At 31.9% G+C, this 27601-nt stretch overlaps 1 protein-coding gene across 1 annotated transcript; it reads right to left on the bottom strand.

The window, feature by feature from the left end:
- Positions 1 to 1059: 1059 nt before the first annotated feature.
- Positions 1060 to 27479, bottom strand: LOC113556225 (fez family zinc finger protein 1-like). Its single transcript, XM_026961046.1, has 5 exons — positions 27340 to 27479; positions 20865 to 21460; positions 16852 to 17006; positions 11812 to 11962; positions 1060 to 3557 (listed from the first exon to the last, which is right to left on the bottom strand). The coding sequence occupies exons 2-5, from the start codon at positions 21310 to 21312 to the stop codon at positions 3190 to 3192; spliced, it is 1122 nt and encodes a 373-aa protein (XP_026816847.1). The 5' UTR covers positions 21313 to 21460; positions 27340 to 27479; the 3' UTR covers positions 1060 to 3189.
- Between the last annotated feature and the right edge of the window lie 122 nt (positions 27480 to 27601).

Raw genomic sequence — 27601 nt, 5'->3', positions numbered from 1 at the left:
AATACATAATACATATCATACCTGTAAACGGTCAAAGGTGATTAGTTTTTCTCTCCGACCGCCCGTTCTAACTACGGTCTACGGAATAACAACACGGATGTATATTTATTTTATATGTATATAATATCGTCGTATAAAAAAGTACATTACAAAATCATTGTTTATCGTTGGTTATAATAAAATAATAGGTATACAATTAGTGTGAATTTTCTCATTAGTTTTATCATAAATTAAATAACACTATAGAATATGTATGGAACTCATATTGCCTACATGCAATCATTAATCGGTCGCTACTTAAATTTGTATTCGGCTCACGAGTACTCGCCGTGGTGTCAGGAGACGAGTAGACACTTTTATTTCCCACCTACTCATCACGACACAATCCGCCGCTATAGTGAATCGAATTCAAAATAAAAATAATGAGCGATAAATGATAACGTTGGCGTTGCATATCTATATGGTATATTTAATCTGTGGTTATATAAAGAGCTGTGCGTGATTTTTGACAACATGCAGGGCCAAAAAATGTGATGACATAATTTTCGTTTATCATGGTGTTTATACACATTAAAAAATTAATACATACTAAATAATATTATGAAAAGTTAATTTGCACAAAATAGAAACGTAGGCGTACAGTTAAAACTGTCATATCCGATTAACGTACCGTATTTGGAACGCAATACAATGATTTGATTTAAAAAAAGAAAGAAAAACAAAAGAATAAAACAAAACATATTAATATATAAAAAAAAAAAAAAAATTAGAGTAAAAGGAACAAAATAATGCCTTACATAGAGTTTAATAAAATTACCGACCGTCGCGTATCGTGATGTAATTTACAAATCACTGGTGTATACGGACAACGGAGCGGTACGAATATAATAATATCAATATCAATAATAATAATAATAATAATTAATTATTCAAATATAATAAAATATGTTTACGAACGACAACAGTGTAAAATATTGTATTACTTAATATTGTTATTTTATCATTTTAATTATCACTTTATTAAAGCTAGCACAAAATAAAAATGCATTAGGTATATATATTATAATAATCACAACGATAAGTAAACGCGTGTACAATAATATTGAGTATGATGTATATGATATGGTTAACACGAAGTGAAGCGATCTCAATAATATTATTATTAATAATGATGATGAAAAAAAAGTCACCGAAATGTGGGACCATCGAAAATATTAGCAATAGGATTATGGTTGTGATAGCGATGACTTATGACAAATGCGAATATTACGGATTGTTCGTCAATTGCATTGAGCTTGCTTTACGTCGAAGTAATAAGTATGTATACCGGTAAAAATAATATCAGCGCCGTTTACTATCTAGCGGCGCCGGCAAAGTAATTAATAATGCGCACGTGTCCTGCACTGCAGTGAGGACAGGTGTAAATAAAAGAAAATATATGTAAAAAATGACCGAAACTGTGAAATGTGTGCCGGGTATTTTTATTACCGCGTTGTGAGCGCGCCGGTGTATATATTTTTTCTTCTTCGCTGGGATGTATAAATAATTGTTTCGAACAAAAACGGGCATCGGTAAAAAGTAAAACGGTTTCTTTTTTTAAATTCGTCGTAATGTTATCGCGCCCAGTGTACACGCGCGTGCGGCTACGCCGCGTATAACGCTGCGAAAGCCCGTGGTATAATATAACTATCGTAATCGATACAATGGCCAACAACACGCTGAATGCAATTGAAATTATAATAAAAATATTTACACGTAAACAAAAGTGTTAATAAAAACTATAGGCAATCATTTTTTTCAAGCATTTTTCGTATGGGGTGAATGCGTAGTATATATATATATATATATAATATTATTAAATACTATTAATAATGATCAAGCTGCGTCCATCACTCGCCGACTGTGCGGCGTGTTTCGAACGCGCCAAAATAGAAATACTTAACATAGAGGCTATATAACGTCATAATATTATATATTACACGATTCTGCACACTAGTAGAATCGAATGGTAAACGTGTGGACGGACTAGAGATGCGCACATGTCCGCTACGGTGTACGGCAGGTACATGACTGGAATCCATGTGGTTCGAGGCCCACCGTATGTGTGCGAACTGCTGCGGGTTACGATTGTAATGAACTATATTTATGATATACATATATGACTCGACGTTAAAATAATAATTATATGTACAATAATAATATAATAATAATAATAATAATAATAATGGTCTGTTGACTCTGTTGACTATAAATAATAATGCGTTCACGCTTAGTTCTTTTCGGCCGTCGATAACACTATAAATCACGACTTGTCGAGTGCATTGAATACAAACACCACTGCAGTAGAGCGACCACGTGTGCCGTTCTCATTCCCAGTTGCAGTAGGTAGGTACACGCGATTTTCGGCCTTTGCCTAACAAGAAGTTCCTCGACGAACACGACATAATATACTCGTACATGTAGTACGCATTCTAATATGATGTATAACCCGCCGATGCGTGGGTGGAGGGATGAAACATATGTTCGCGCAAGTTGGAGATGCGTCCCGAGAGACCGGCGCTGCAGGCCTCCCGGGGCGAGCGGGCGTTATTTATTTTTCTAAGTTATATTTCTGCAAAACTCGCGTAAAAGAAATAGCCAGGCGCAGACCACCCTGATCGGCGGCGACCGGTCGTAATTCACATAATGACGTGTTATATTATATTAATGCTTATTATACGACCGTCGTAGTCGTCATCGCGTGTTGCGGTTTAAATGCTAATCGTTAGTTTCTTCAATATTTCCTGCATATGTTCGTGGCCAAAGAATTCGCGGTGTACTGTCAGTCACACGGGTAGGTGCTGTGAAGATAATTCTTTGTGGCACTTCCCCGAACGGTGATGTTTGGACATTCACTTTGGTCTCGTTGGCACGGAGGCGGTAGCAGCGCGTACTTGTATATATAGAATAGGTTTTTTCAAAAATATATATATATTAGTCTTTGACGAGTCGCTGTACGGCGGTGGTCACCGCCTTCGCTTGCGCGGACGTGTCGAACATCCGACGAAGAGGAGCGCGCCAAGAGTTCGTCCTCTCGTTTCGTCATCGGTGTCCAGGCCTGCCGCGGTACAGACTAGTGCGGCAGTGGGCTTGGGCACCGCCAAGACGAGAACGTGTGCCGGTCGACGCGTCATTTCCGCGGCGCGTCCACTAGCTGACCGTGCCGCCACTTCCGGCCACGGCGGCGTCAATGGCCGAGGCTGTAGCTGCGGCTGCGGCCGCGGCGGAAGCGGATACGGCGGCAGGGGACGGGGCCTGCAGCGCGGCGGCGATGCTGACGGCGGTCGGGTGCTCGGCCACCGCGGCCGTGGTGCTGGTGATGTGGTACTGTTGGGCGGCCGGTGACCCGGGGTGCACGCTCTCCCGGTGCCTGCGCAGGTCCACCTTCCGCTGGAACGCCCTGTCGCACAGGCCGCACGGGAACGGCCTGTAGCCGGAGTGTTTGCGCAGGTGCGTGATCAGGTTGGACGACTGGCTGAACGCCTTGTGACACACCACGCACTTGTGCGGTTTCTCACCTGAAAAATGACCGGGAAAAACAAATATAATATAATACATCGCACAACACCCCCGTATCACCCAGTTAAAATATATATATACATAGGTATAATATTATACATCATTATATTATTATATATTTGTATCGTATTTTATTCGAAGTCGCTGCACCCTTAAAAAATATCAACCGTTAACAACACTGCACCCGTACTGTCACGCGGGGCTTTATAATAATATAATATTATATGCTATGTGTATACAGAAATACACGCGATTGTCGAACGGTGCATCGGTGAATACACGTAATAGCTATCCGAGAAAAATTACCACGCTCAAATGAATTTCTCGAGTTACTCCCCGCAAACAATTTACCGACGAGTTTAGTAATTTTTTTATGATAACGTGTTCCCCTGTATCGTTCGACGATATCTCACTAACGTCTGTACGCGCACAATCTATGTACATATTTTCATCAAAGGTCATTCGGTATAGATGGGACACCTATTGCATATACGACACAAACAATGTTTTGCTATAACGCGTTATTCCAGTCTGCATTACAGCCACATCATAGATAGCTCCATCAACTCAGCTCCGTACAATTATGTTTTATCATAAGCATGTTTTTCAAATCTCTCACCATCACAGATCTCCCTATGGGCGGTATACGTCCAAACTCGTAATTCTTATGTGGAAGGAGGAGGTAGGGGTAGATCTCCTCGGAGGTTCATCTTTTTTACTAATAACACTATACTATGCACCGAATTATACGTAACTTATCTAACTCAACTACCTGTCTATATAGTCTATAAATCTTCAGTTTTAAAACCCTTTAAATTATCAACATATTATTAGGTATTACTACATTATTTGATAATATTACTCACGGACAGCATATAGTGCTACCCTCACCCACAAATACAAAAACAAATTTCTTATTACGCCACTACAGTACTACACTACAGCATAATATACCAAAATTTACTAATTTCAGACGGAAAACGATCACTCTGTATATTATAATATAGTGTCACATAATATTATAATATATATTGTGTGTGTGTGTGTGTGTGTGTGTAATATGCTCGTAAACATTCGACGCGCCCCCTTTTCGTTTCGCTCAGTCACGACCTCCCCCGCTAGTGACCGGACGGACCGCGCAAACTTTACACCAATCCCTGCACGTGACGTCAGTGTTTAGCGTACGTGGGTGGCGTGCGCCCGTGCCCGGTTTGGAGGGGTCGGTAGGGGGTGAATTAGGGCGCATGTGGCCGAGGACTCACCGCCGCCGTTTCAATTTGACCGTATGATATACCTACTACGAAAGTATATAATAAGTCAGGTAGGTTAGTGTATATATGTACTTCGTATGCTATACGTATACAATAATTAAAATGCACTTACCGCGACTAATTGCATTCGCCATTATGTACCCGCTATACCGTAATTATACATTGTATTCGTGCGACGCCTGCGACGACGTGCATATACGCTTCGAGAGCTGAGCTTTTTACACGACATCAAATTATATACTCTACACGGTGGAAAACCCCGATAGCCAGTACACCTCGCACTTAATCCCGTTTGCGATTGATTTTTTTATTAAAATATTTTAAATACCTCGCCAAAAATCGTCGCCACGCGCCCGCGGCATATCATAGTATTATAAGGCTTGTGCACACACACAATTAATGTGTTTAAAATAAAAGTGTTCGTCGAAAGTCGATGTATATTATTATTATTATTACAGATCGACATAATAATATAATAAAGGCCATAATTATTATTGTGTCCGCGGGGGAGGGGGCATATACGTACACACGCTTATATTATACGCACGTAGGTATTCAAAAATATATCAATTTATAAAATATGTATCGCATACCGTGGGTGTATAATATAATATTTTACTAATATATAAGTATAAGGTACCTCTCATATACATGCGTATATTTAAATATAGGTATTACCTGGAATTCTATACTGACATCAAATCGTTCGATCGACATTTACGGGGTATATACGATACGCCTACAATAAAATATAATCTAGTGGCATAATGATGGAGTGATGGCCGGAAAAGAATATATAATAATAATAATATACTTATACACTAATATATACTGTGATTGTTATTGTTACTACTATTAATTGTTAAATGTATGTATACATTACCGTGATTAATATTATTTAATTACATAATTAGCCTGTTTTTTTCTATCCTATAATCAGTGCGGCTCTTTGAAAATCACGATTTTGCAATTATTTGAAAAATTGCTTCATTTACACGAAAAGGTTTCGGACCCCTGTCCTACGGTATTAATTTACATACGAATTATTACAGATTTAAGTTTTTTTCATTGAAGTATAAGTGATGTTTCAGTTGATCGTGAGTTTCTTCCGACGTTAATGTGCTGTTGAATATTTTAGGAAGTGGATAATAATAATAATTATGTGTTCAATATTATAAGGGGTGTTATGTACGTGTCACACAATGTAACGACTGAATTAGAAGTATACTAATTTTATACTAATTTATAACAGTAATTTATTTTATGACAGCAATCAATTCGTTGCCGTAAAATGTTTGGTTGACTGTCGCGTACATAGAAAAGTTAAGGGAATAATAAATTATAAATGTAGAAAAAACTAATGTAACACAATCACATTGACTACAAATAACAAGAAAATAAGATTTGTTTTTATGGGCTTTAACGGGCAACGGCTAATGAATGTAAGTTTTTTTGCAAATGTGAAGATGTGTGATTTTATTACTTATTATTATGACAAACATATAGCGGTAATTATGTTTTTTTGTTTAAAGTTTTAACGATTAGAATTAAAGTTAATTAAGCGTTTGTTTAAATAATTCTAGCTAATTCAAGTATATAACACGCACATTCTTTTATTATTATTTTTTATACCATTATACCCAACTATACACGGTGTATCATATAGAGATATGACAATGTTACATTAAAATTAAATTTGAATGTGTCAGATCATTGTGATACACTCTGTATACCAACACAATACCCATAAACCGGGAACACATTGCTGGACGAGAATTATCCTAGGCACACAGTGACATTTCTCGACTGACCTAAAAAAAGACCTAAAGAAATTCATTGAGATGCATTAAAACAAAAAACACAATAGCAACTTTGACCTCAGTAGATGTCTGTAATTACATATATCAATGTATGTATAATTGTACAATGTACATATATCGCAGTTTTTTCTCAAACTTAAATAAGTGTATACATTTATTTATTATTTAAAAATCTCGAGGTTGATACTTATAATAGTATAATATACATCTATATACATATTACACAGCTTATACTGCTTATAGTAAGTACCTATTTTATTACTCAAATCGCAAAATTGATTCAAATAATTGATTTATATGAATTAAATCGTATACACTACGTAGGTATGTATAATTTATATGCCAAATTATAATACTTTATATGACCGCGGCATGATGTAAGTATATCATACGCAATTCATCTGGAACAAAATGATTATGACCAAAGAGTAGAAAATTATACATAGGTATATGCAAAATAAATTCTTAGAAGTTACCGATTATTATTTTTGCGATTCCGAAACTTTTGTCTCGTAGAAAACCCAAATCATCGATGGTAATTTCACGTATCTATTTCATGTTGACAACGACCTACATAATAGTAGGCTACATTATCTGATTTAAAAAGTAACGAAGAATAAAATTCTTATAATATGTAATTTATATTTTATTTATAAACGAGGTATTAGTGGTATATATTTTAATTTTCGTTTGGCAAGCGGGTATCTGAACTAGAATTGTGTAGGTTAGTAGCGGTCTTATTAAAACAGTGTATATCTATAGTATAGTATATAGTAAACATTTTATTTGTAAAGTTGAGCTGTAGTTTTAAAGGGATTTTGTATTTTAGTAGTAACATCACTTTTTATGAGGCGAATTAAAATTAAAAAATATTATTTGCACAAAATATGTAATGTACAAAGACAGAAGTGTGTGTTATTTATCGGATTCTACCGTGAATAAAAATTATTAATTTGTGTCCTAAACACAACAGTCTAGGACTTAAAGTGAATATAAATCCCAATTACAATAAGTTCCGTTTAATTTAGTCTTGTATATAATAAATATGGTACATATTATATAATATATAATATTTACACCAAAACCACAGCGGTAAATAATATGTGCACACCCAACACATATGTATATACCGTGGCCGTTTGGCGTTTTACATCATTCGGGTAAAACGTCTATACTTATAATAGATACTTATAATAATAATATTATTATTATTACGATTTACGGCAGTGCTAAGGGGTGTAACCTCCGGTCTAAACGGACTTTATATACCCACCACCTTCCTACAATATATATATATACAACAAACATAATATTATATGTACCCAAGTCCTACATAACACACGCACGCACATACTTAACGGTATATGCGACCGACATAATAATATTTCAGAGGGTTATCGATAAATCATTATATATTATTATTCAGATCGGACAAACAACACAAACACGCCTATACAGTATATATATTATATACTTAATGCTTATATACATGTATATATGTATATATATATATATATATATATATATATATATATATATATAAACATATAACATATAAAAGTATATATTATGTATAATGTTATATACACACACACATATATAATATATACGCGCGGTGAAGTTTTGAGAGTCGGTGTGTAAACGTCGTTATTAAAGGACGTTTGATTTACGGGTGAAATATCTTATTATTACGCATTATTTACGAAATACGTATATAGTGTAAAGACGTCGCCGACAATTACTAGAAAAATAACTGAAAACGGGCACACGCACGCGTTTGGTGTGTGTGTGTATGTATGTGTTGAATCGCAGGGCGCCCATTAACTCTCGTGTGTACACACGTCGCGAGTATATATGTATATTATATATTTAAATATATTATTAAATAATAACGCTCGACCTTCTTACCGCACAGGTTTTTAACGAACGTAAAAATCATAAATAAATTATAAAAAGATACCGCACGTATAAAATATATAATCGGAATGACGTGATGCACGCCGCGCTCTCGCGGGTGGAATTAATAATAAAATATTAATATTTTGTTATCGACCTGTATAACTGAGTTTTTTGACGTCTAGAAAACAATAACTCGCAATGGGAGAGGAGGAAGTGAAGGGTGCCCTTGCCGATTTGCAGATTTTCCACTTCATTCCCTCTTACTCCTTCAACGATAGTATAAATAATAGAAATGACTAATGATAATTAGACTGAAAAGTTATAAATGGGGAAGTTAAAAACTCAAAATAATTAAAAATATGCGTTCGATTACATTCAAATATGAAACTAAAAAAAAAGTATTATAATAACCAGCCAGCCAATGTGGATACTGATTAATAATTATTGCAAATTAGTAATCAATAATTATCGATCTAATCCATACTAAAAATGTACAAATTAGTAACGTATTACACTTTCTACATAAAAAAATATTCAAAAATGTATAATATAGTCATAAAAATGATAAAATGGGAACCAATTTGGCTACTCCCAAAAAATTCTAGGCAACTGATAATTGCAATTTAAACATATTTTAATTTCTGGACTCGTGATAATTAGGTGCGATTTAATTTTTTTTCTCGAGAAGAAACACATTTTTATTTTATACTCTTATGATAGTTAAGAGGAGATTTGGATGATGCTGAAGAAAAAATTAAAATTCCTATCGATTTTAAGAAATTGTATAAAATAATAATATTATACTGAGCAATAAAATATAATTTAAAAAAATATAATTTAATAATATGAACGATTTTGTTTATTATAATTTATAACTTACAAACATCTAGTGGAGGCTAAAGACAAAGCCCCAGTTACATTTAGTTAGCCCATCTCCACCTATTGCTCATTCGCTCGAGAATTAAATTAAAATGTGTATGTTTTGCAGATATTTGCTACATAAATTAGAGGCACAGAAAAACATACGAGTGCTAAAATCCTTCTTATAACTTATTTGTCCCAATGTCGCAGTATAATAAATGACAATAATACGCGTGACGCGTCTAACAAATTTGTTGCGGTGACATTACACGGGTCTCGCTACAAATTTACTGCGCAAATACAAATACAAGTATATTATAATAACGGAAAAACACCCCGCCGGGGCAAATCAATAAACCATACACATAAATCATAATATTATTATTGTACCTATATAATTACATAGGTACCTGCCGCCCAAACACATACAAGCTAAGTAAAAAACGAACTAGAAAAAGTCATCAATTTCGCTTTATCGTTTGATATTCGTATAAAAAATACAAATACACAATAATAAAATACATAACCTGCGCCGCGGGGGACGAAGCGAGACGGCGAGGTAAAAAAAAAACACAATATAAAAACCGTACGGAAATTTACGCGTCCGGACGCGTGCCTCGGTCGACCGTTTAAATAAATATTGACACGTCCGAGGAATTATTGTTACGACTCGCTTCGGTGGCGGCGGTGGCACATCACACACGCGTTTATAGTCAATATAACATAATATTATTATTATTATTATTATTATTATATACGACGAGGGCCGCCGTCGATGTATTATTTATAGGGTCGTATTTATGTACAATATATATATAAATATATAAGTGTGTGTACGATAGATATTAATATTATATATTATTGTAACGAGTGCGACTGTGGGGTATATATATTTATTATTTTTGCATTTCCTCCGCACGCCCCCGCGCATCCTCTGCGCGACGAGACCACCACCCGGAACCAGCGGCACCGCCACGCGCTTACCGTATGTGTGTATAGAATCTTCGAACCGTTAAGTCACACGTATCCGTTTACCTAACCGTATTTTTTGTGTTTTATTTTTTTTTTTTTTTTTTTTGTTAACCTCTTATTTTCCACACCGCTGTCGCGCCCACCGTCGAAAACCCTCTCAAGGGTAACCGAGCAAACGCGCGCTCGTGCCTCGTGCCAGTGTTCAAACACAATACGGGCTTAAGTATTATTATAATAATATAATATAATATGTTTATTACTGTAATAGTATAATGTGTGTGTAGTCACTGTGGTGCATGTTTTACTGCACATACGCCTGGGTCTACGACGTATAAGAATAGTGTAGTGACGCGATTTGCGTTAATGGAAAAGTCAATCTATCTTCGTGGGACGCCCCTACCGTGTCCTCCATCCCGTTAACCAAACACTACATATATGATACACGCGGTATAGGTTTACCACCGAGTGATCTATTTTACGTAACACTCATTATTTGAAAAAAAAATTATAACGTTTATGAAATAATACTTTTTGCATAGTTTTTTAAAACTGTTTTGAAGTAATGTTTTTCTGAAATATATATTTTTTACTATTTTTTTTATTATTAATTTTTTACTTTTTTGATAAAAAAAATGTATTTTTAATTCCTTATTCCAAAACAAAATGTTTTTTTAAGTACTTCAATATTATATAATATTTAAGTTTAGATGAGCTGACTGAAATGGTACAGGGGTACTTCACAAAATGTCGGCCCACTACTTTACTGATCATAACTTTAAATATTTATACATTTATAACTAATAAACTCCGAAATTTGATTTATATAAATTCAATTTCTCTAAATAAAATTCTGCTTTGTAATGTAAAATAAAATATATATGTAGTCATTCAAAAGTGTAAAACACTTAAAAAAATATAGCAATAAAAAATAGTATACAATTAAATTATTTAAAAAAATATATATTTTATAACAGAAGTACGTTAAAAAAATATTTTTTAAAACAGTATTTTCTTAAATATTATGAGTCTTCATTAAAGGGATCACCATAAATTATTGTACGTTCCCGCATAATATATAATACAACGATGCAGCTGCAGTTTTTTTATACGCTTTGAATGAAGTAATAAATGAAGACGAGCGTAGACGGGAGCTCGCTGCAGTTAATATAAATACGCCCTAATAAGTGCTGTCACCGACAACGGCGTATATTATTTTACGAAACCGTGTTTTTGACAATATTATAATAGTATACATACAGTACATGAATATTTTGGTTATTCAAAATATTTTAACCGTCACACCATCATCGGTTTTGTGTGACTTTATACATCGATTAAATAATAATACTCTTTACATATACTTGATAAACCTCGAATAAAATAAAATTTCATTTTTGCTCTACTCTAATGATTATTATAGAGATACTCACCAGTGTGTATATATGTGTGTTTCTTCATATCTGACTTCTGGTGGAACCGTTTACCGCAAAACTGACACGGATATGGTCTCGTGTCAGAGTGAATAAGTAGATGCGTCGATAGCGTGGAAGAACGCTTAAACGTCTTGTAGCATAACTGGCACTGAAAAAAAAAACTGCGTAAATGGGTATTCGTAAATATGCTACACACTATAGACGCGGCAAAGTTTCTATAAACGTAAAAGCATAAAAAAAATGTCTACATATTAAATACATAAATTTAACTTTGAAACATTAGGAAAACCCAAACACAGCATACGCGAGACTGTGGTGTGAATTAACTAAAAGTGTAAACGTATGTACATTGTACCGACTACAAAAAAGTCTGGGTTTCAAAAAATCATTACTTCGTGGGTTTTGATCATTTTGTGATCTATCAATTGTGAAATGAATTTGGCGAGTCACTAGTTGTTACTCACAAGTTAAAGATTTTATAAAAGAAATTTTCAGTTTTTTAAGCTATAATATTGTCTTTACCCATTAAATATATGTATAGTATGCAATGCAAAATTAATTAAAATACGTATTAAATTTATAACTTATTATCGCATTAAAATTTTTTTTAAAAAGATGATTTCATTACTGTTGAAATCAAAACTAAAAAGAGATGGCCGCCTTAATAATTTAACCTATTACATATTATATAATCATTATACACGGCAATTGACGAAACGGCTGGCACTCCAGGCCAGTGATAGTCGACGTTAAGAAAGAAAGCAAGAATTCATGGCGAACAGTTGGACGTTGGGTGAGTGGGCTGATCGAGTTTCGCCTGGACGATTGTTATAAAAGTTCATAAATACGATTTAAGGGGTTGAGATTCGCGACCGCGTCTCACCGTGCGGTATATCTATATACACATGATTTATTGTATACATATAATAATGTAACGCTGTCCAATTTTATAATCGTACGCATGGTTGTGACTCTCCGACCAAGCTTAGGGTAATAATTACGCATAGGTAGTTATTAACGATTATAAATCGCAGACAATTTAAAACACGCATATCGTGGCGAAAAAATCAGGGTTCCTATTAATTTGTATATTTATTTATTAATTATTTTGCTAGTTCCGTGAATCAAATCGCCTATAGACTGTTATATACATGTTTCGGTATATTTGTTTCGATTTGACGATGATTATGATGTAGGTACATATAATATATTGAGTAATATTTGTACTACAGACAAAGCAGATGTAATATTTTCTACTGTTATACTTTTATCATTTATTGTGTAAAATATATTATTTATTATTTATTCATTGTTATATTATTGTAATCATTATAATCATATAGCCTCAAATAAATTATAATGATTTACGTGTACCTACAAGAATATATTGTTACCAGTCCCGATGTACCACCTATGAATTAAATTATTGATAAAAACAACTTTATCAATTTCACGATTTAACATTTTTATTATTGTATCTATATTCCAACTTCCAAGTTATCAAATCGTTATTTTTCAAATTATAGACAGTAGCTATCATACCTGTTAAGCATTTTACGGAATGTGTATTTTGTTTGTTTGGATGACATGATCACCAACATTCATGTTTAAGTTGAATCAGTAATTAAGTTGACGCATTTTTGTTTACTCTTATTTCTTATCCTCGTGTTTCAGAATTTTGCAAAGGTATTCGAAGACGATTTATTTTTTTAAAGCTCTGTTCATCCGTATCTTCGTACACCATTTCTAAGGGTCGCACATTACTCGTATTAGGCATTTAGGCGTATTACTACTAATATCAGGTCACACATTTTGAATCTGTCATCAGTGCCAAGTATATAATATTATTACATCTACGTGTGGTCTTCTCATCAGCCACCCCTTACACTCCTAAGTCGTTATTCTTAGCTCGTGCTAAAGTGCAACTCGTTCAAACCATTTCACGTATAATATATACCTATATATGCCTAACGCTTTATAATATACATAATATTATGTATATAAATTATGTTATCGTCGTATACAGCAGCGCATTGGCACAATACATTATTATAGACTCGCAATGAGAAAGGCGCTGGGTGATCGGTTTACGTGTGGGTGAGGGGGTGAGGTAAACACGTTTACGAAACTCGACGTCGCAACGACAGTATAATATATATCAAGCGCGCAGTATAACTCGGTTTAAATCGCCGACGCTATGGGAAATAAAAAAATAATAATCAACAACGGTCCCGCGAGCTTTATATCGTCGCGGAGAGTGGCATAAAAAAAAATTGCAATTTCGTTAATTAACTCGTGGCCGCATTTGCGTCTCTGTACATACAATACTGTAATATATTCCTAGCTGCGGTGTGACAAATATGGAAATATTGTCGCAAGATCAAGTCGCTATGTATATGTATTGATATCGTGTACCATTGCGCTCGGCAGTAAAAAAATAATCTCATACGTTCTCGATTAACTCGTATGACGCGTGTGAGTATATTATAGTGATATTTATACACGCACAAGACCGACATGACGTAAATTTTTTAACGACTTCTCGGCGGCGGTGATACGCGTTTTCAGTACAGTGCGCCGCTATAATAATACAATATTTTCGCGAACCATATTACAGTTATTCTAATTACTTTTTAGTTTTTATGCAGTATTTGGATAAAATAATGTTACACACACCCAAATCAGATATGAAGTTAGGTAATCAATAACGCTATCATATGTTTATCTAAAAAAACATTATCATGTATAGAACCGCTGCAAATAAAAACACACAAAATCATAAAAATAACATTTTTAGGATTATCCGTAGATTTCTATGCTATATACATTTGTTCACATAAAATACGCTTATTGCTTACAACATAATTTTTTGCTATTCGTTTAACAGTATAGCACAAATAAAGATAATAATAATAATAAAATAGTCTCAATTGGATATTTTATGCTCGTCGGTTATAAGTCATTATAACACGAGTATATAATACGTATATAGATATTATTGTACCTATTCTCTACCTATTGAGAAGTGACCCAAAAACGGTCAATGTGGTAAGTACTACCCTGCAATATAGTGGCCATATAATATCGCGTGTCCGATATACGTTTGTGAATTTAAGTATAATAAATAATAATATATATTGTTGTAAAATAGCATAATATAGTGAACAACATTTTGGATATATCCAATCGAAAAGAAATAAACAGATTAATGCGGGGGCGTTTATGTATACGGTTACCATGTGCGTTTACCAAATATTTAATGATGATGAATTCTCCGTCGATTTGGATTTCTACGTCAAGAACACACGGGAGTACTTATACCTATATAATAACGGTCATGTGGAGCTTTTTATCGTCCTCTGTTTTTTTTTCATCGATAAACGATATTATATATTTGCACAGCACATACATGACAATTATTTAAAATTTTTAAAGCCCACTAAAAATCACTTTCTGAATCGCCAACCTATTTGCCTCCTAATAATGACCTGTCGAGCGGATAAATGGCGATAACAACCACTAAAATATCATTATTTTCTCTGTTACAGATTTGTGAGTTAATAATATACCTAACCTATTTTATTAAATGAAATAATGTAAGAATTCATAAACGTTGAGACAACACAAAAATGAACGAGTCCGACAAACCATATAATATAAGTACAGTACACAGTGTACTTATATTATAAAGTATTTCATCCGCTATAATAATATTTAAACGAGAACTACTGTAATTTCTTATTTTTTATAAATTTATTTTAATTGATCGCAACGAGGTAAAAAAAAATGTTGGCGCATCTGTTTAATTTATGATGTGATCGTTATGAATTTATGATTATTAACTCTGTATTAACAATATTTTGTTAACTATGCAATTATGCGGTAATACCTATATATAGTATACATGACCGAACACACATAGGCGACAAATGAATATACGCGTCGGACGATTGTTTTTAATGAGCGTGTGAGATGTGTACAGTAGTCCTCGACACAACGATCTAATACGGATGGATTACGCATTGTATCACAATAAAACAATCATTCGCAAGTTAAAATATGTAAATGAGGCCAGTTTATGAAAATATTTATTGCGCAATAAACGAAAGATTTGTAAATAAAGCCTGTTGAATAAAAAAGGAATGCGTGCAAGTATAACCATTTTAATATAGTAATATAGTAAGAATTTAATTTGGATAATAGTAGGGTTTTTTTGGAAGGGAAAAAATAAAATAAATACTTTTTACTTATTGTGTATAAATAATTAATATACTATGGGAGAAGACGACATCCATTTACTCTTCAAATAATTTACCAATAATATTATAAAATATATATAGGTATATACACATTATAATTATTATTATTATTATTATTGTTATCATTGAAGTGTTGTTGAATTGTATAATTAGTAAAAATATATCGAAGTACTATTCATATTATATAAAATAAGCACTCCTATAAGTGTACATCCATAACTATTACAACATAAATATTTTTTGATAAAATTGAAATTACATAATATGCTCTCGTAAAAATAATGATATATTTGCCACCACCATAAAATATCAAAGAACCAATTTCCCCTCATATTATGTCTATGACGAAACACCTATTCCTTATCATAATGAAATGAATGGATTGGTCTACCTGAGCAGTTATATCTGTACCTAAACATCGATACGAATACGTCATTTAAAAATGACATGTAAAAATAATAAAACTAATTATAACGGCAGTGGGATCTATATAAATAATGTATAAAGCAATAATAACCGAAATCGTAGATTGGCAAATCAAAGCAGTATAATATGTGCATTTCTAATGTCATTATTGGCGGCAAAAGTTTAGTGCGATTTTTCTTATAAGCAAACAGGAAAAAAAATACGTCGAATTTGTATACACCATAAAACAGATAGGTGCAAATTACAAAAAAAAAAGTAATACGAAGTGCGTTTAAAATTTCTTGTGCGACAAACGTAGTAAAAGTATGATATTGCGTATATTATGATACGACTATGTTTTATATATAGGTACCTGAAAAGATCTCTCTACTCCCAGAACATTGTCTGTTAAAGTTTCCGGGGCAACGGATACGGGTGACGTTTCCTTCTCGCACAAACTTCCGGGCGACCAAATTTCTTGACTTCGCTTTTTGATACACAAGTTCAACGGCGTTTCAGAAACTTCATCTGAAATATTTGCAGTTGGATTTCTTAACAATATTATACATTTAGGTTACATTGTTATATAAAAATTCTTTATTAAATATACATTGTGTGATGGAATGACGGTGTGCGCCAGGGACATAATATTATAATATTATACCTATAATCGGACCAATTCGTCGGGCAGTTGGTGATGCACTCGGTCGATTTATCGTCGACTAAATTTAATTTCCATGAGGCGGCTGTCAAAAATGTGTGTATGACACGCCATATAATTTACCGCATTCTGGTTACACCATAATATACGCAGTAATTACTAATTATAATTGCTTACCGCGCGTATTGAAAAAATAATAAATTACTGAAATGATAATAGTGATAATAAAGTAAAATTTTATTTTTCCGTAAACGGCAAAAAAGAACGATGATATTATAATTCCGTCATTCCGTGTCATATACAATATCATGATGCGACAAGGGTTGTTGTCGCATAAATTATGTAAATATAATATGTACACCTATATGACCAGTGAATAAAAGTGAAAATAAATGATTACTGGCGATAGCCATCTCGTCGACTGCGGTAGGTAGCCAGATAGGTACCCTGCATAATGAATATGTATAATAAAGTATATATAATATCATAACTATATTATAAACATAATATACCTATTCAAGTACATACAGCCTATAATATATATAAAATCAAAAAATAATTCAATTCTTAATGGAAACGGTTCCTCGGGGTTGAATATTTGACGATCTAAACGTATAGCGTATATATTTTTTATTTATTATATGATAGCTTATGTAACTCGTCATACAGTAAGTACATTACGACATGTGTATATTATATTATTATATTGTACGATAAAATATAAAACAACTGATGAAGCGATAAAACGACAGCTATCAGATTCAAAAGATATCTTGCCAATTGGATTGTTGTAAGTATATATTTATTATACATGTACTACTTTATCATTTTATTATATACTATTTTATATTTATAATAAATTATATATAAAAACATAAGACATCGTTATAACCATATTTTATGACTCGTGATGATTTCTGCGGGGTAAGATTTGAATGAATCATTTGGACATATTTAAGTTGGCTTACTACAGGATTGATAGACGGATGGTAATAAATATCCGATTTTAAAAACTAGTAAACTCTTCAGAGTTGCGTAAAAATTACTTTGATTTTTACGTTTATATTATAACAACATTAAAGTTTAATAATACAATAAATTACAATAATGTACAAACGAATTTATTTAAGACTCGGAAGAATTTACATAAACCCATCAAGTAGTACTGAAATAGATTCTTCAAAGAATTTTAGCCTTATTATAGGTCATTAAAATCGGAAGAATTTACAATCGCTCTGCTGAATACAGCACTAGATAAAGGCACTGGGGTTGAAAAAAAATTCACAAATGAAGCCAATGTAAACATGATTAATAATTCAAAATTTAAAAATAATTTCATGAGGTCAGATTTAACTAGGTGTATATAACACGAGTACCTATATAATATTATGTACAAACGGAATATTAAATATCATATAAATTAATGTCACTAATATACCTATCTAAAAAATACTTTTAACCGTATTCGACAGTGTTGAGTAAATTTTCGAAGAACGTATTCGTTTAAGGGGGTTCTAAGCGAATAAATTGTTTATACATTTAGAACAATAAGCTGGCGAAAAAAAAATGTAATTCTAGTAGTCCAATTTTAATTTTGAAAAGAATGTTGAACTTGTTAGCTTCTTTTCTATGTTTTGTAGGGAAAATTTTTTATTTTATTTATCTTGTTAGCACTTTAAAGTGCTAACATTAACTTAACAAGTAAGTTATTTAGAACTATACTACGTAAACTATCCAAAATGTCCAAAATCTATTTTCTAAAAAATATAGAGTAGACGGTAACAAATTCAAATGATTTTTCAAAATAGAAATTTGATTACTAGAAGTATGTTAATTTTTCGCCAGCTTATTAGCATTATTCATTGTATAGTGTATTTACAAAAATATTTTTCGAATACCCGTACGATGACTTGTGCATGCGTGTACACTATTACACCGTACTACCTTAAGAATTCAATCAAAGTCATATATTTTTATTATATTATTTTGGAAAACTCAGTTATTCATTTTTCAGACATGATACTATAAATTATAATAATATAATCAACGTAACGATTAAATACTGATTTTATATTTCAGTTATAATACGTATGCAGATATTATTAATCTAAATCTACCAAAATTCTTATAACATAGCGTTTATTTTTATTAGGTTTAAACGATGACCTCGGAAGTGTTTGGAAAGTTGATTACTGTTAAGAGGGATGTTATAACATACTTGATTACCTACAATAGAATTTTGTCATCGGTGAAAAAAACCTCCACAGTTAATAATTAAATACATATACGTATATATACAATTTTTTTAATTAAACAACCTAATTTGAAATAAATCACCAAACATATTCTTCCAGACTATTTTGACGAGTAAATTGGAATAATATAATTTATTTTATAACGATAAAACATGATTTTATTACAATGTTATAGAAAAATGTAGCATTTTTAATTTTAATTTGGCTTACAGAAGCTTTTTCCCTATTTAACTGTTTTTGTATTCACTAATCGCATTTAACTATTTAAGTGATAGTAACATTGTTTTTCGATTATAAGTATAGTTAAGTATAATACAATTATTGACATATAAATATTATAATATTGTGTTAATAAATTTTGTATCTTGGTGTACAATGTTAGAAAAAATGTATTATAAAAAACATGCATTTTTAGATGATTCGATTGGTTTTTATTTTAAAACATTTTTATGTCATCATTCTTACACTTAGGGTTGCACAGCTGTTAGAAAACAATATAAAATTACACATGGATATGACTGATACGCGGGGTGTGTCAAGACGCCATGGTATAATATTTTTGTTTAGTTCACGACAAAGTTGCTTAATATTGTTCAGGTTTGATAATTATAAAAGACCTATAATCGGTTTTTTTATGTTATTAAAAATGGCTAAAACTTAAATTTGGAAATAATATGATCACCTAATAATAAAATAACAACCTATAACCGGTGGTTGAAACACTTTTGGGCGATATTAAAGAATCAATTGGCTATGACACCGAACGTAACAGTGACGACATATAATATGTACTTGGCAAAATACAGAATTGTAACTTTGTAAATTTTATGTTAGCATCGAATATAGTAATGGTATTTAACTTTGTCGAGATTACAATCGATATTTTATCGTATACAAAATGTATGTCAAATTTTGTGATACATAAATTGTTAAACTGTTTAATTTTATTGTCGACCGTTCTAATTATTATATTTTGTGCTATATAATATAAAAATATTAATATAAACAATAATATTGTTTTGATTTAATAATAGCATTTAACTAATATTTGTATAGACAATAAACAGACAGATTCCTAGTACTCATAATTATTATTATTACAAGAGGTCATCAGTGCAATATTTATTTTCTCTTTATAAGGCACACGAACAACATGAATAAAACGCATTCATGTAAAACGATTATTTTAATTATTTATGATTTTTAAGTACCTAATTTTACATTGAAATCACCAAGAAAATTACCAAAAAAAAAAAAATAAATAAATAAAGATTAAATTATTATTGAGTTTATTGGTTTTTTATATTTTTATAATTATTCCGGTATATAATAATATAATCGACAATTTAAAAAGTATAGTGCACTGAGAGATCCTCTTAATTGTATAATACATTTGAATACTAAACGAATGGGTGACATTATAATATATTTTATATATCCAAACGGATCTCCAGCAAAAAACACACTTACCGAGTCTGGCCATTTCGGGCGTTTGGCCGGCCGCGTCCACGCTGGCCCTGTCGGGCGAGAACTGCAGTTGCCGAAACCGTTCGTGTTGCTGCCGGTGCATGTGATGGATCTGAAGCTGGAGCTGACGCTGGTATTCGGTGGTGCCGGTGTTGGCGGCGCAGAATGCCTGACCTGGTGCGGACAGCGGCGAGTACGGCATCATGAGCGGCCACAGGTACGGCGACATGGGTACGTTGAGAAATCCGTATGGCATCATGTGGCCGGGCGTTGCCACCGCGGGATACGGCATCTCGGCGGCGGGCGTGTCCGCGGCCGCGGCGGCCGACCGCACCGGACAGAACGCGCTGTTCCGGTGCGACCACCGGACGCTGGTGCCAGCCGTCGGCGACATTAGTGGACCTTGCGGTGACGGTGTGCTGCCGCCCGACGAACGTGCCTGAAGTTTCATTGTCGCCTCACAAAGCCTTCAACGACGACGACAAAATTGCAATATTATAATACCACGACAGATGATGTCGCGATACTACTGCTTAATATGTTCCCGCGGCTGTCCTGAATGTGAAATTACTGTATAATATGTAATCGGCAACGATCGTCTGAAATAAAACGGAAATGGTGAAACTTTCGTGATGCTGATCAACGTGATAGTATATGTCTAACGTGTGCGTATTTCGGATACACAATTGGTATTTAAACCAATTCGCCTAAGTATAAATTATCATAATTTATACCTAGTCAAATTTATCATATATATCATAATTTAATTATGATATGTAAATGAATAAGAAAATGAAATCAATTTAAAATGCACATAATAGTAAGTTAAGACTGTCATCTTCGACATTTTTAATTTAATTAATACCGACGATAGATACTTTGGTCAGTGTGGCTAATGTTTAATGGTATATATAAAAGTATTCTAGCTATAGATACAAACACTTTTGTATGGTTCACTTTCAGTAGAAGGGCCAAGGGATATTTAATAAATACACCTCATCTTTGTATAATTATGAGAAAACCGTGATCAATGAATTGAGTTCCAGATTATTATATTTCTGGTACTATATTTATGGACAGACTTAATTACATGTGAAAAATATTTCATTTGAACTAAACAATTAATTTTGTGTTTTATACATAATACCTTTAAGAGTCCTGTAACACCTGCGTGTGTTGTTTCCGTGTTACAAGTGCGTAATCTAAGCAAATTTATGCTCAGCAAATCACGTTAAGCTCGGTTAATTTAAAAATTAGAGTAATTTGACCTATTATGGAACTCAATAGTAAGAAAATTATCAATATATATATGTGTTTATATGTTGGTTTTTACGCGAGTTATGTGCATTTTTAATTTACGTTATATTATATACGCAGAACTTTCTAAAAAATTAAATTATCGTAAAAAACCAACATATAAACACAGATAATGCTATAAAGTTTCATAATAGGTTAATTCACTCCAATCTTTAAACCAATATGCCAATATGGAGCTAAACGTGATCTCCTAAGCGTAAATTTGTACTTGTATAAGATGAAGAAACACGTGTGGTTGTGACGCCCTCTTAAGGTTCAAAAATAAGTTTATTAGATACTTTATATACACATTGTGTTCATCTGACTGGCCGATTGATATGCAGTCATTATCAGTATGAAGTTTTACAATTTGTTTACAGTTTTAAATTATTAACTATGTTAGCTATTATAATATGTAACTAATAGTACCTAGTACCTATACTATTGAAATAAATATGAAATAGATAAAATAAACATTTTTAAAATAAAGAATTTTTTTTTATAATATGTATCAATTCATACATAAACCAATATAAAAATTTAAAAAATCAATATATGTGATCTTTGAAAATTTAAAAATATCCTATCAATGGAAATTATAGTTTATTGATTGTCATACTCTCAGAGTGAACCTGTCTTATAACTTGTTTTTATATATCTATTATCTATACTTCAATATTACATAATATTGTATAAAATAAAATTAATAAGTATAATATTACGACTTGTTAAATGTGAAAATAAAAAACTTTTTAACCGTATTGTCCGGTTTATGTATAACAGATAACTCTTTTGATTTTATATTTTTGATTTAAATTTTTGTAAGACTATTTTATTATTTAAATCGATCCGCGATAATTCTAAAAATATAGTTACTTTCATTGGCCAATTATTTATACGTGCATACCTAATTACATACATTGCCTATAATTCATATTACGTTTACTACATGAATTATTAGTGCAGTCGTCCAGGGATCAGTACAATGGGATTGCGCATGCGATGGCACATCATTATATTATTAAGCAAAATGTAAAGAATATATCGTGACGAAAACTTAGACCAATTAAACAATCAATATCTCTTTTGCCGTTTAAATTTTAATGTCATAACTAGAAATTTTGGATGGAGACTTATCCAATGCACGATTATCATTACTATTATATTATTATATGCACATATTACATGCGAATGCCGAACAAAAACTACCTCTATAATAGAAATATAACACATCATAATTCATATACCAATAATATACAGTTATATATTATATTCACCACAGTATACTGGAGCGTATAGCGTGTGTTTCAAGTATGTCCACATGTGTGTGTGTGTGCATGTTATATCATATATATTTATTATAAGGCATAGGCATAACAATATACCAGCCAGCACCAACTATTCAAATATTAACTAATTGCCTTGTGGCGTGACATCGCCGCGCAATCCTATAGTCATTTGCCAATGGGTTTCATCGATTTTTTAATTATTACATCGCGGCGGATCATTTGCGTGAATTATTTACGTAGACTGTAGGAGACATGATATATAATATAAATATGCAAGTAATATATATATATATAACAAAGGGAGATTTTTTTCTTTACATAAAATATTATTTCGAATAAGTATAATTTATATAATACACGTGGAGTTAAAATGGAATCCGGGCCTATAACTAGCGATATGAATCGAGGTATGATGAGTAACATTTTATAGACGGCCGATTTAATTCAATCTAATTCTAGGGTAAAAAGTATAGGAAATAAAATTATAATAATATTAGTCTTACCGACGTATTACATAATACTATAGTATACTAATTACGAATAACACCGTGTATACATGTCGTAAGCCATATGAAAAATTAGTCTATTTACAAAAAAAAAAAAAAACTATTCGAAATCCAATTCTTAACGATAGATCAGTTCACTTCTGATATAGGTATCCATAGGCGGAGATTTGATTGAATTTTAGGGAGGGCTAAAATCTTTCTTTGCAAAATAAGCCGCGAAGGCTTTGCCCGAACACCCCCTCACTAATATCAATATATACGCCGTTTATAAAACTCACGGATATAAGGTTCAGTCACTTATTAGGCTCAAGATCGTTTGGAACCGAACCGAACGTATCCAAAATACATTTTTTATTAATATGTTATAACTTTTATAATATGTATATGTATTATAATTTTAATTTTATGATCAGAATTTTTAAATTTATTCAATAATAGATATATAATAATATGTAATACTATATGTATTAAAGTAAATTAAAATTAATGCAAAATATATAATAAAATAAAATTCATAAATATATAAATCAATTTTTTTTCTCAATTCGACTATAAGATTCATTCGGTTATAAGACTCACTTTACGCTGGTCCAAAATGAGTCTTAAAGCGGTGTCCACTGTATTACCTCCAATACGCATTAACTACTAAATAAACAACTAATAATTACCAACTAAAAAGAAAAACTACTAAATACGCATTACTAACTACATATAATATATGTACTTTAAAATCATTAATTTATAATACAAAAAATATTTTATTATTTTACTATAATAAACCCATTTTGATTATCAAATATATTAATAATGTTCTCAATACTGATATTGATATCTTTTCCAATGCATAATATTGAAGAGTTATTGAATACTTCAATCCGTCGCGACGGTCGCCTGGTGCGCACCGATGACAAGTAGGTATATATTGTAATAATTATTATATTGACAAAATTTCGGGGAGAAAAATATTTTGTTAAGTTCTAAGATTTTGGCAATTGTTGTAAAATAAGTCCGACGTCCGGCCGGCTACGTGACTTTGAAAAATGGTTCAATAATTTTGGGGGGGTTATCGATCTTTTGGGGGGCTAAGCTCCCCCCCCCAATCACCGCCTATGTAGGTACCTACCACCAATTGTTATTTTTTTCATTTTTAACTGACAAAAAAGTAAACACTAATGAATAATCATTATACTGAAGTAATATAATATAATATAATTCCTTATTATACCACTATATATATTATATTATATATTAAATATTGTTCAATAAAAACATTATACCTATTATGTGACTCGATCTAACTGTCCAGAAATTATGCGTATAATCAGGCTAGAGAGTCGTTTCGAACAGTAGTTAGGGATTGTCTATTATTGATACGTTTATTCTGCAGAAAGAGTGGTATATATCCCTATATATTCAATAATGGAGCTACAAGCAAACGTTTTTATACTATATCACAGTCAGAAAATAAAAGCTATGAAACGCAATTGGATATATATATCACCTATCTTAAATAATATAGATATGATGATTGCTCAATATTCGTTGAATAAAAACATCTTACCTGAAGCATTATTATATCACATAACTAATATATTAATATGTAGGTACCTACTTTATGTTTATATATTATATTATATAGATACGTTGTCATAGGTTATCTATATATATAAGACATGGAAATAGAAAGTTATATATTTATCTACATTTTTAAAAAAAAAATATGTTTATATGTACGAAAAAAATTTATAAAGAAACAGTTGGAAATTATTTTAAAGGTACCTAACATGTAATAACTATTAAGAATAAACATAAGCATATATAAATTAAAATATTATTATGACGTGTGCAGAGGGTGCACATGGTACATTTTATTTAGCACACACATTTTATATTAAATTAACATGTACACGTCACTTAATAAATGGCGTGGAATACCTGGGATATATACACATTTTACTACAGTATAATAGTTCGATTAATAATTTGATTATAATTTTAATAAAATACACTTTAAATTTGTAAAATTTATTTACGCCTATGAGATATTTATTTTTGCATTTTTGGGTTGCGTTTATGTGTTGTAGCCCTATAAATTATAATAACTTGTTATTTTTTCGAGGTTTTTTGGCGATCAGCGTATAAACAAAATATATGTATAAAAATAACATACAATTTCTTTCAAGGCATGTTTTGAAAAAATAATAACGAGACGATAAATTGTATTTTAAACTACAGACAAAATAAACAAAATATATTTGATTTTTAATTTCTATTTTATTTTTTTAGCTCGAGCAAATATCTAGGTAATTACAGTATACTAAATTTAAACGAGTAAGTATTTATTTTAAAAATTTTTCTTTATATTATCCAATATATACAGTACAACTCTACGCTAAAAATGTAATAAATTGTTTCTATAATCGCGATAATGCGATATCAAAATTAACGAGAAAACGAGAATAATTTCTATAGCAATATTGCCCAAGAATACGACTAAAGATATATTATGTATAATAAATTAAATATTATATATGTAGGTAGGTAAATGATTAATTATAAAATATTGTTAATCGACAAATTATAGCGTAATGAATAAAGCATAAATTAGTATACATTTTTTTTAAGTCACAATTTCAACTTTCGGATGACATTAAAATATATTAAATTATGCATGAAATACTCATCACTCATTTGTGCGTAAGTGAGTATACCTACGTTGTGTTATTTAATTTACGAAAACATTAGGTATTTACTATAAACATATTTGAAACATATAAGAAATGGTCAAAAAAATGTTACAATATAAATATTTATAAACCCCATAAATCTATTTTGATAATTTACTAGATACACGTAAGTAATATATATATATATATATATATATATATATATAGAGAGAGAGAGAGAGAGAGACATTATTGATACTCATACATTTATAACAATAATTATTATGTGTGTATGCCATACACATTTAAACATTTAAATCGTACACGATATTAATATACGGTATACGCAATATTAATAAATGTGGACAATTGTCAATTGTCATACAGGTATTTATCAAAATAATGTACGGATAAACTTATTTTTAGTTCCATTAAAAATTAAAATTCAGTTCCATTCCCAAAGAATAATTATAGGTACCTACCGAATAGTTATCCGTGAAATATAATAGAATATTACCATATCACAATAATTTAGCAGAATAAAGACGTTAGAATCAAATATTGTGAAAATACTTAAATACCTAAATTACCTACGTTACGTCAAATCCTTTCAATAACTCGTCGCAGGTTATCGTGCGAGTCCCATCCCAGTGACCTGTTATACGATTTCCGATCGATAGAAATTATATAATATAATAATAAAATATTATTATCAACTCACCTGTGATCGTTGCAGACAAAAAATAAGCGTGACTTAGGCCTATGCGAGATTTTTTGAAATTACGGCTATACGTCAATCGGCGGCTGCGGTGGAGGCAAACGGAAGGACGACGAACACGATGACGGAAGCACTACCGTGATTCACTGACGACTGACTGACGTTGGCGCGTGGCAGACCCGGTACCTCCGAGTTGTCCGATAGAACAAGCTCCGCCCACAGGACCTGTGATTGGTGTATGATGGTTGCGCACGCAGTGCCCACC

This window comes from Rhopalosiphum maidis, chromosome 3, assembly GCF_003676215.2.
Source record: "Rhopalosiphum maidis isolate BTI-1 chromosome 3, ASM367621v3, whole genome shotgun sequence".
NCBI classification, from domain to species: Eukaryota; Metazoa; Arthropoda; class Insecta; order Hemiptera; family Aphididae; genus Rhopalosiphum; species Rhopalosiphum maidis.
Note: the sequence above shows the minus strand (reverse complement) of the source record. Positions and strands in the feature narration are given on the sequence as shown.

Bases quoted from the DNA above. Each gene is read 5' to 3' on its own strand.
- LOC113556225 (XM_026961046.1), bottom strand. From the start codon at position 21,312: ATGAAACTTCAGGCACGTTCGTCGGGCGGCAGCACACCGTCACCGCAA. The intron at 17,007-20,864 runs GTAAGTGTGTTT...CAAATATTTCAG, and splicing joins GCCCGAAATGGCCAGACTCG to ATGAAGTTTCTGAAACGCCG. The intron at 11,963-16,851 runs GTACCTATATAT...TTTTTTTTTCAG, and splicing joins GAGTAGAGAGATCTTTTCAG to TGCCAGTTATGCTACAAGAC.